This window comes from Argiope bruennichi, chromosome 3, assembly GCF_947563725.1.
Source record: "Argiope bruennichi chromosome 3, qqArgBrue1.1, whole genome shotgun sequence".
Taxonomy (NCBI): domain Eukaryota; kingdom Metazoa; phylum Arthropoda; class Arachnida; order Araneae; family Araneidae; genus Argiope; species Argiope bruennichi.
The window spans coordinates 134273852-134284988 of record NC_079153.1 but is presented as its reverse complement, the minus strand read 5'-3'; the positions used below and the strand labels follow the sequence as shown (position 1 = coordinate 134284988).

The window sequence follows — 11137 nt, the reverse complement described above, 5'->3', positions numbered from 1 at the left end:
GGCCTTTTGAACAAGAAACGGCGATACCGAATTAAATGTTTCTTTTTCATTTGAAACTCTCTGTATAACAAAAAATTTATCAAATGGTTGAATTTTTATAGTATTTTCAATGTGATGCGTAAGTTTAGATTTGCCCATATGATATTGAAGATGATTCGGGCCAGACGGCATCGCCCACCACGGAGCCCAACAAGGGATGGCAGTTACCGGCTCTGGGAATTCCCAACCTCGGCACTTGCCATAATGCTAGCCGGAACCTATACGTTGGGAGTCACCCCCGGGGACAGTGACCACCCTTAACGCCAAGCCCGAGGAGTAACCCCTTCACTTGATCCCTAGCAAACCAACCACTCAGGTGGCTAGCTACCAGCCGATTGATGCACAGGGGACCACAGTGCACCACCCGTCTTTCAAATGGGTCGCCACGCACGGCCAACACGTGGGGTTTTGGCTGTCCATGAGAAGCAAGAAGCAAACAGAGTGGCGACAGCTTCTCATGGAGAGCTCCCTCGCTTGCCGTCGAGGGATGGAAGAATCAAGCAGACAGCAGAAGGCGGAGGGGAGAGTAAACATAAATGGAGTAAAGATCCCTGGGAACCTCGGGATTGAGACACCCGTACTCACCTATAGTAGGTGAGCCCCTGAGGGGTGGTGTGGTGTGGAAGCTTGGAGAGGGGGGGTGCCAGCTCAGATGTCGTACTCATCATCTGACCGAAGTTCAAAATGTTGAGGTCCGTCCTAAAATAGCCCTAGCATTGCTTAAAACTGGAAGTTAATAAAACTAAACAAAAACACTAAGCCATCTTACCTTCATCAAAAACAAAGCGAAAATTGCATTAAAAGATTGTTTAATTAGAATGGGAATAGATGTAAATAATATTCTTACACTAGATTTTATTCAGGGTAAAATAAGAATGCACTAAATCCTAGTACAGTAATTCAATATTTTTAAAATGATTACTTTATAATTTTCGTGAAATTTTAATTTTTTTTTCTGTGGATATTTCTTACGTCTCATATAAAAAAGTAATCTTCTTATCTCAATGATAAAAGCATGCTTTTCATGAAATATTCGTGTGATTGAAGAGAGTTCAATCAACCATTTAAAAGTACAATAGAGGAAACTTCATGATTTGGTCTCTGAAACATAGGACTTCACACAAGAATCTCATTGAAGTAACGAGCAAAGACGACTTTCCAAAACCTCAAGACTTAAGACTTTCGATTTAGCCTTATCCTGATGTCATTAGCTTTGTGAGATCCAAATGCCTTTGTGCATTCCGCAGGAAGACGCTTCCTTGCCAAAAAGCTTTTCTCAAACAAGATTACCTAAAGAAAGAGCAACAAAGTTTCGGTTAGCTTGAAGCTATCTGGAAAGAAATATTCAGAGATAAAACGAACATTCAACTACATGATACAATATTAAATATATTTGATACAGAGTCAAAAAAGTTTTATTTCATATCATGTTTTTCACTTTGTCGTATACAAAGTATAGAGAAAATATTTAACCGTCAAAAAATGGAAACTCGAAATTTTAATGAATCTCCACGCATTAAATGTCCCTAATTTTGGAAAACATGTTTTTGAAAATTCAAATCTAACGACAGGTTAAACGTCTGTCAGTCTGTACTTTTGGAAGCATGTAAAGGCGATGGCTCAAAAACACAATGATTTAAATCTATCGAATTCGGTAGGTGCTTCAATGAGTGCCGTTGTAGTTTTGTGTGAAATCAAACTTTTGACATAGACAAGAAAATAATAATCTAGAGAGCAAAATCCACTTTTCTGGTAAAACAAATGCAGCAAGAAATCGGTTTGATTAGGCTCAATAATTTGAATTTTGTGACGATGATTTGGATCCCAAATAATCCAACAATATTCCAGACAAGATCTAACTAAAGCATAATATAAAACCATCTGGGCCGTTTCACGTGAAACTTTGCTAGTTTTACGTTTGATAATTTATTGATATATTTCCATATTTCTTTTCATAAATATGACGAGATTATACATAACATATAGGCAACTAAATATTATCGATTAAAATGAAACACTTCACTAAAGCAGATCTATTATTTGTCGTTTATTATTGTGTTAAAATGTGTTGAAAATTATTCTGTAAAGCATTTCTAGTCTTTTAGTATATTTTTTATTTATTGCAGATTTTAAACACACATTTTTTCAGCAATATTGTATGGATTTTCAAAAAATACTCAACCAATTACTTAATATTTTAAAATATATCAGTGAAATATTATATACTATTCTAGTCCATTACTGCTTTTTCAAACACAATTTTTCTATTTTAAAATTTTTATGGCCATCGTCATAATGTTTCTATAAATTAAAAACCTAAAACCTAAAAACACCTAAATTAAAACCTAAAAACAAACTCATCTGAGCCTTATTAAAATCTCATTTATTCAAACAATCAAAATTGACAAGAATCTTGTAGTAGTTTCAATATTTTTTGTATGCTTCTGAATACGTTCTTTGAAAATCAGAAACGCACTAATTTATCCAAGTCAAAAGCATTCACTTTTTTCCTTCATACATAAAAGTTTTCCAAGATGGTATTTGAACAACAGCGAAATCGTTTTATAGCCCTTCGAAATGATAAAGTAAACTGAATTTTCGATAAAATGAATTGGAATCATATTTTTGATACCCCCGAGAATTCCACGTATTGTTATTTCACCCATGAAATTCCCACCACGATTCTTTCATTTGTCAAAAAATACTTCAGCTCTTCCTCGATCAATCTCTCTCCCCACGTCAAACAAGATTCTTTTCTATGGGATCTTTTACTCTGAGGAATCTTGTTGAAAGTATAAATTTCTTTTAAAGATTTTTACTTTCATAAAAAAATCATACTTCTTTCCTAAATCATTTTTGTTTTTATTGTTGTTGCTCAAATACAAGTATCATTCTAACATACCTGCATTTTTTTCCCTTTTTACAGTTTTATAATAAGGCAGCTCGAAATTTTTACGTTCTTTGTATTTATAAATTTCTGTTAAAATTGCTACTGAGTAGGGAGGTTTTGCTTGACAATGTCAGAAAGAATTGTATACTTTATTTTAATACAATCTCTAGAGAAAATTTAAATTAAGAAAATTATATATAAATTTGTTTTTATAAGCTTTATGTAAAGTCATCAACAAAAAAATATAACAACTCTATAACCTTGCTATTTACGATCGCATCTTGAAAAAAATCATGTCAATAGAAATGACTTAAAGAGACGGGTTTATTTAGGCAGACAAACTGATTAACTTGGTTGATTAACACATATCACAAAATTTTTCAATTAAGAAAATATATTTTTCAATAATTCGGTCCAGAATACCTTTTTATATATGAACATTAATTTCTTTACAAAATTCAAAATAATTCTTGAGATATAATTAGTTTTGTGTGCTGAAAACTCCGCCCAAAAGAGCCAAACCAACGGGGATCATATATTAAGTAAATTTCAGATTGTTAATAAATTGATATCTATTATTGGAAAATTTCGAGATGTAGTTATTTTAATTCATTCTTTTAACGGTTCTTTGATTGGAACAAATCTGTCCCATCGGGTCATTTCCATCAACACCAATTTTGTAAAGATGCTTTAATAAATGGAGTTAGTGCTTCATTTTTTTTGCTATCTATATTAATACGTTACACTATTTTCAACAGCTTAGATGCAATTCCAAATAATTTTTCTGTACTTAGAGATAGCTTAGTCGTTTTACTGTGGTTGGTTGGTTGGTTGTTTAGGTTTTATGGCGCAAAAGCCATATCTGGCCATGCTGCGCCAATCAAATGGTAAGAAGCATTTCAAAGATATTTAAAGAGGTTATTCCGATTAAAAAAACTAGGCAAGGTTAAAAATTCCAATCGCAAGCCGATGCATTAAAACGGTATTTAAAAAACATCCATGAAAAAAGTAAAAGTTCATAAATTACTGACACACGAAAAAGATTCCAAATTGGACAAAACTTAAATAAAATGCATCAAACCAATGGTCTGCAGAAATTTAAAAATGTTAGAGTGAGGTTTCTCACCCAGTAGTTCAAGCATGTCTATAGACACTGTATTAAAAAATCGTAACCGTTGATTATTAAAAGCAGGACAATCGATTAAAACATGACGTACACTTAAAACTGTATGGCATGTCGTGCATTTTGGACATGGTTCACCAAATAAAAGGTGTTTATGGCTGAATCGTGTATGACCAATGCGGAGCTGAACCAATTTTACATCAAGCCCACGCACTGGAATGGTAGGCCATAAGCGAATCATTGGTTGGAGAGAATGCAGCTTATTAGAAATCTGCTGATCCCAAGATCGTTGCCACAACATGTGAACGTGCCGAGCAAAACATGTCTTTGCATCGCCATGCGGAAGCGCTAGCTCATGAAAAGTGCTTGAGGATTTTGCTGCAGCATCTGCCATTTCATTTCCAGGTATTCCGACATGGCTCGGAACCCAGCAGAATAGAATTTCGAACCCTTTGTTTTCAAGGGATTGAAGAAAAACCAGGATTTCCAAAGCAACCGGATGCATTAAATAACTGAAATTGGAAAGAGATTCCAAAGCACTCTTGCTGTCAGTGTAGATGCAAAAGGTGCGTGTACAAGAAGTTGAAATCACTTCAAGGGCATGTGTTATTGCAACCAATTCAGCAGTCAAAACAGAGAATGATGTGGGCAAACTGTAGCTATATGTCTGAGTAGGTAAAACAACACCACTACCGACATGACTATTAGATTTTGACGCATCAGTGAATACTTCTGTGTACGAATAATACTGGCTGCGATGATCTTGAAAGAGCTTCTGAAAGATAATAGGTGCTGTTGTGGATTTGTCAAATCCGGTAAACGGGTTCAAGAATGAGAAATTTGGAGTATCCCAAGGTGGGAAAGAAAAGTAATTAATAGGTTGAATTGTAGTCTCATGGAGTCCCGAATCATTCAGCAGAATTTTTACTCTCTCACAATAGGGAAGAATGTGAGAGGGGCGTGCATCGTATAGTCTACGAAGACCAACTGGTAGAGACAACTGCCTAACAGGGTGTTTCGGAATCGACTGCACTCGGAAATAATATTGTGCAATTAATTTCCGACGTCGCAGATCTAGAGGCATTTGATTGCAGATGACATATAAGCTTTCTACAGGTGATGTGCGGAAAGCACCAGAGCAAATTCTCAGGGCAGAATGATGCACCGTATCAAGCCTGCGTAAAACAGAAGGGCGTGCAGAACCATATATCATGCAACCGTAATCTATACGGGATAAAATAACGGCTTGGTATATTCGGAGAAGGGATGGGCGATCGGCTCCCCATGAAGTATTTGACAGCACTTTTAGGATATTAAGAGATTTCTCACACTTCTTTCGCAGATATAGAATATGCGGAAGGAAAGTGAGTCTTTTGTCAAAAATCACTCCCAAGAATCGCACGTCATCCTCAACAGGAATGGCGTTTCCTTGAATGTTAATTATAGGATCTGGGTGCATGTTTCGTTTCCGGTAGAAATGTACGCAACGACTCTTTTCTGGAGAAAGAGTGTGCCCATTTCTTTCACACCAGGAAACTAGTTTGTTCACTGCATTCTGCAGTTGCCTTTCAATCAAGTGCATATTACAGCCTTGAGCAGAAATCTGCAAATCGTCAACATATAGTGTCCCTTGAACAGATGATGGAAGTTGCTGTAGAATTTCGCTAAAGTGAGTTATAAAAAGCGTAACACTGAGGACACTTCCTTGTGGAACACCCTCAGCTTGGATAAAAGGATCGGAATAAAAATTACCGACACGTACACGAAATATCCGAGTAGTCAAAAAATTTTCAATAAAAACAGGGAGGTTTCCTCTAAAATCCAAATTTAAAAGTGTTTGAAGAATACCGTAACGCCACGTACGATCGTAAGCCTTTTCAATATCGAAGAAGATGGAAACAAGATGATTCCTGCGAACAAAGGCATTACGAATTTGTGTCTCCAGAAGAACTATGTTATCAAATGTTGAGCGTCCTCGTCGGAAGCCACTCTGCAACGGTGAGATGTATCCATGTTTTTCCAACTCAAACACTAAGCGGGCATTGACCATACGCTGGAGAGTTTTGCACATACAACTCGTCAAAGCGATTGGTTGGTTGGTTGGTTGGTTTTTTTGGCGCAAGAGCCAATCTTGGCCATACTGCGCCAAGCATATGGTTTTACATTCGGCAAGCTTAAAATGAATCAGTTATAAAATGTAAAAAAAAAGGATAATTAATTAAGCAAACAAGAAAATTTTTGTAGCAATGAGTATATTAAATTTTAAGTAGGAAATGGGCAATGATTCTGTAACAGAAATCAGATGTTAAAATTTAAATATATATATATATAAACAATGAACACGTATTAAATGCACGCATAAAAGCCAATGGCCTTTAAAAAGTTTAAAATATTTGGGTGGTATTTTTCACCCACCATGTCTTGCAAATCCAGAGAAGGTGAATGAAAAAAATATTGACGATGAGAATCAAACACTGGACATTCAATTAAAATGTGTTTCACACTAAAATCAATGTTACATACAGAACAGATCGGTGCTCTCTCACCGAAAAGGAGATGACGATGCGTGAATCGAGTATGCCCTATACGAAGGCGAGTCAACTTGACATCAACCTCTCGTATAGGGATTATAGGCCAGAAATCAATTGTAGGTTTGACAAAATGTAACTTATTGTTAGTTTGCATGTCCCATGCCTTCTGCCAAGTTAAGTGGAAATAATTATTGACCGACTTTCTCGCATCATAATATGGAAGGCTATATGTCAGAAAGGATGTAGCCTGTTTAGCAGCAGAATCTGCCTCCTCATTTCCGGAAATACCCACATGACCAGGAACCCAGCAAAATATGACCTTGAATCCTCTATTTTGTAAAATTTGCAACGTAGACATAATCCGAATAGCAATTGGGTGCATCCCTTTATGACAATGTGAGAGTGCCTCCAAAGCACTCCTACTGTCAGTATAGATAATAAAATAACGCTGAGAAGAAGGCGAGATCTCCTGAAGAGCACAGAAAATTGCCACTAACTCAGCCGTGAATACAGAACAGTGGTCGTGTAGGCGATAGCTCAGTGTATCAGATGGAAGTGCGATGCCACAACCGACATGTCCATCCGATTTCGAGCCATCCGTAAAAATTGGAGTGAATGAAGAATACCGACAGCGATGGTAAAGAAAGAGTTGTTGGAAAACCACAGGAGCTGTTGACGATTTGTCAAAACCTGCAAAGGGATTCAGAAAATGAAAATGCGGGATATCCCAAGGCGGAAGGCAAAATGACTCAGCTGTTTTGATGGTCACGTTTGAAAGGTCCGAGTCCTGCAAGAGTAATTTTACTCTCTCATTGAATGGTAGGATATGAGAGGGACGGGCATCGTATAGTCTACGAAGGCCAAAAGGAAGATTCATATTACAAATGGGGTGATTAGGGATAGACTGTGTCCGATAATAATATAAAATAGATAACTTCTGTCGTCGTAAGTGAAGAGGTAGTTCGTGGCAAGTAACATATAGACTCTCTACTGGTGATGTACGGAAAGCTCCGGAGCAGATTCTTAGAGCAGAGTGGTGGATAGTATCCAGTTGCCTCAAAACTGTAGGGCGTGTAGAGCCATAAACCATGCAACCGTAATCAATACGGGAAAGGATTACTGCCTGGTAGATACGGAGTAGGGAGGTTCGATCGGCACCCCAAGATGTTTTTGCCAGAACCTTTAAAATATTTAAGGATTTTTCACACTTCTTCCGCAAATATAAGATATGCGGTAGGAAGGTAAGTTTCCGATCGAATATCACTCCTAAAATTCGTATTTCGTTTACCACAGGAATTGGAATATTCTGAATATGAATACACGGATCAAGATGAAGATTTCGTTTTCGGCAAAAATGTACACACCGGCTCTTCTCCGGAGAGATCGTATGCCCGTTTTCCTTACACCAAGAGACCAATTTGTTTACAGCGGCTTGTAACTGCCTTTCAATTAGATTCATATTGCTGCCTTGACACGAGACCTGCAGATCGTCCACATAAAGACTAGCATGCACAGATGAAGGTAAATGGGTTAAAATTTGACTAAGATGAATAATGAAGAGGTCAAAGCGATTGGCCTGTAGTTCAAAGGGCTGGCAGGATCCTTTCCCGGCTTAAGGATTGGAATCACTATTGCCTCTTGCCATTGTTTAGGGAATTTATGCTCATACCAGATTCGATTAAAAAGTTTTAACAAATTGGACAGCGACACCTCATCTAAATGGCGAAGCATACTGTAAGTGATTCCATCAGGACCAGGGCTAGTTTCATGTGCTTGACGCAAGGCGTTCTTCAGCTCAAACAGATTAAAAGCGTTATTGTACGCAAGAGATTTACGTGCAGTAAAATTTAAATTAATTCCTTCCGCTCACTTTTTGTTCACTTGAAATTTAGGACTGTATGAATTAATAGCTGAAATTTTTTCAAATGCTCGCCCGAGAACATTGGCAACTTCTACAGGTGAGGAATAAATTACATTTCCCGATTTCAACATAGGAAATGAAAATTCCGGATATATTCCATTAGCTGCCTTCACTTTCCTCCATAGTAGTTTGCTAGAGATAGAGTAAGTGATGGAGGAGACGTATTTAAGCCAGGATTCCCTCTGGCTACGCCGTCGAATGCAGCGAGCATAAGCTTTGGCTCGCTTAAATGCAACAAGATTTTCTGTTGTTGGGTATCTGCGAAATTTGTTCCAAAGCTGTTTTTGTTTCTTATAACTGTCGTGACAAGCCTTGTTCCACCACGGTCTGCGGAATTTCCGTAGACGGGGTGAGCTTTTGGGGATACATTTATTTGCAGCTTTCATAATGCAATCGTGGACTATCTGTACTGCTGACGAGATATCTGCTGTGTTAATCATATTTTCAGTAATTTTAGCCAGTTGTGAAAAATCAGTCCAATTCGCATGCTGGAATAGGAAGCGAGGTCGACCTTGAGTCGTACCACCACCATCAGCATGAGATACTATTACAGGAAAATGATCACTCTCGTGTAAATCGTTTCCAACTGTAAAATTTAGCAACGGAAAAAGCATTGGTGAACATATGGCGAGATCTAAACTGTGAAAGGTACGCGAGGGTTCGTGGAAGTACGTTTTCTCTTCATTATTTAGCAGACAGAGAGCATTATTAGTGATGAACTGCTCAATCTGTCGTCCACGAGAATTTGTGCTATGCGAACCCCACAACGTACTATGGCCATTGAAATCACCAAGTAATATAAATGGTGCTGGAAGTTGCGCTATTAAACTATCAAGGTCTTTTTGACTGATTGAATCATTAGGCGGTAAATAAACACATCAGACTGTAATTAAAGTTCGTACATGTACTTGAACCGCCACAGCCTGCAAATTAGTATGAAGTGAGAGAGGTGTGCTGGGAAAAGAATTGGAGGTCAGAATGCAAACGCCTCCAGAATTATGCGAATTACTGTCCGAATCTTTCCGAACAGTATTATAACCCCGCAATTTAAGAGGCATGTTTGATTTCAAGAAAGTTTCTTGAAGACAGAAGCAAGCTGGATGAAAATCGTTAAGGATGGTCCTAATTTCATTTAGCTTGGATCGAGTGCCACGACAGTTCCAAGAAAGGAAAAGACCCATCAAGAAAATGTTGCATGAGAGGTATTAGGGACATTAGTTAGAGTTGTCGATAAATCGCAACTCATTTGGATTTCATCCTCCTCTTCGGATGGATGTAGTGCGATAAGTTCGGGACTTTTGGGCACGCCACTGAAAATGGACGATAGATCCTTTTGGACTATACCCTGACTCGCAAGTCCCAGAGCGACAGAGTTATGTAAACTTGACGCTTTTATCTTTTGAGAAAGCTGTTTTTCGGAAACACCACGTTTCGAAAGCTTAAGTTTTAGCGATTTATTCGATTTTCGTTTGCGTTGAACTATCTCAGGTTTCCCAGTTTCAGGAGCACTAGTTACGGACTTTTCAGTATCTGAATCTGATTTCACAGGCGGTTTACTTTCACTGATATTTTTAACACAATTAGTGCAAGAGCAATTTGCACAAAACTGTTTTTGCAAAACGGAAGCATAAGTTACACCAGGTGTCGGTGTCTGGACATTAACTTTACGCCTCGCTTCAGAGTATGAGATATTTTCTTTATGCTTAACTGTTAGAATCTGTTTCTCCATCAACCATCGTGGACAAGATCTAGAAAATGAAGTGTGGTTGCCATTGCAATTCACACATTTTTCTTCAGCGGAACACTGCTGACTTTCATGGCCTTTTACTGCACACCGGGCGCAAGTGAGAGTCCCGCGGCAGTTGGATTTCGAGTGTCCAAATCGTTGGCACTGAAAGCACCGGAGAGGATTCGGTATGTAAGGCCTCACTGCTAGTCTCATATAGCCCACATTTACCCGTTCTGGCAATTTAGGTCTATTAAATGTCAAAATAAAGTGTTTTGTAGGAAGAAGTTGTCCATCCCGCCGAATTGTTATCCGGCGTACATGCGTCACTCCTTCGGGTTTCAATTCTGCTGTGATTTTATCCAAGGTATCATTGAATAGCTCGCCACAGGTTATAACGCCTTTTGAAGAATTAAGCGTCCTATGAGCGCTTACACTAACAGTTATAGATGCTAATGCCTTCAGTTTAATTATTTGCTGAGATTGTTTGTGACTACCGACTTCTACAAGTAAGTCGCCAGAGCGAAGTTTCCGAGTTGATACAACTTCTCCAACTGCTCCTGTCATTGCTTTTTCTACTAGAAATGGTGAGACACTATTGAATGATTCATTGTTTTCTGAAATGCGTTTGATAACAAATAATTTGTCGAAAGGCTTTTCAAAAATGTTAACGTTCTTCTGTTGCCCACTGAAGGGAGCAAAGTTTTTTTTTTTGCCCATACGATATTGATGGGGGTTCAGGCCCGACGGCACCGCCCACCACGGAGCCCAACAAGGGATGGCAGCCACCGGCTCTGGGCACTTCCAGCCTCGGTACTTACCATAGTGCTAATCGGTTACCTATACGCTCGGAGTTACCCCCGGGGACAGTGACCACCCTTAACGCCAAGCCCAAGGAGTAACCCTT

At 38.4% G+C, this 11137-nt stretch overlaps 3 protein-coding genes across 3 annotated transcripts; all 3 read right to left on the bottom strand.

The window, feature by feature from the left end:
* Positions 1 to 3990: 3990 nt before the first annotated feature.
* LOC129962981 (uncharacterized) lies at positions 3991 to 6102 on the bottom strand. Its single transcript, XM_056076983.1, has one exon. It carries the CDS (start codon positions 6100 to 6102, stop codon positions 3991 to 3993), a length of 2112 nt encoding a protein of 703 aa, XP_055932958.1.
* A 296-nt stretch (positions 6103 to 6398) lies between these two features.
* Positions 6399 to 7673, bottom strand: LOC129962980 (uncharacterized). The gene has a single exon (XM_056076982.1). The coding sequence runs from the start codon at positions 7671 to 7673 to the stop codon at positions 6399 to 6401; it is 1275 nt and encodes a 424-aa protein (XP_055932957.1).
* A 2011-nt stretch (positions 7674 to 9684) lies between these two features.
* Positions 9685 to 10797, bottom strand: LOC129962979 (uncharacterized). Its single transcript, XM_056076981.1, has one exon. It carries the CDS (start codon positions 10795 to 10797, stop codon positions 9685 to 9687), a length of 1113 nt encoding a protein of 370 aa, XP_055932956.1.
* Between the last annotated feature and the right edge of the window lie 340 nt (positions 10798 to 11137).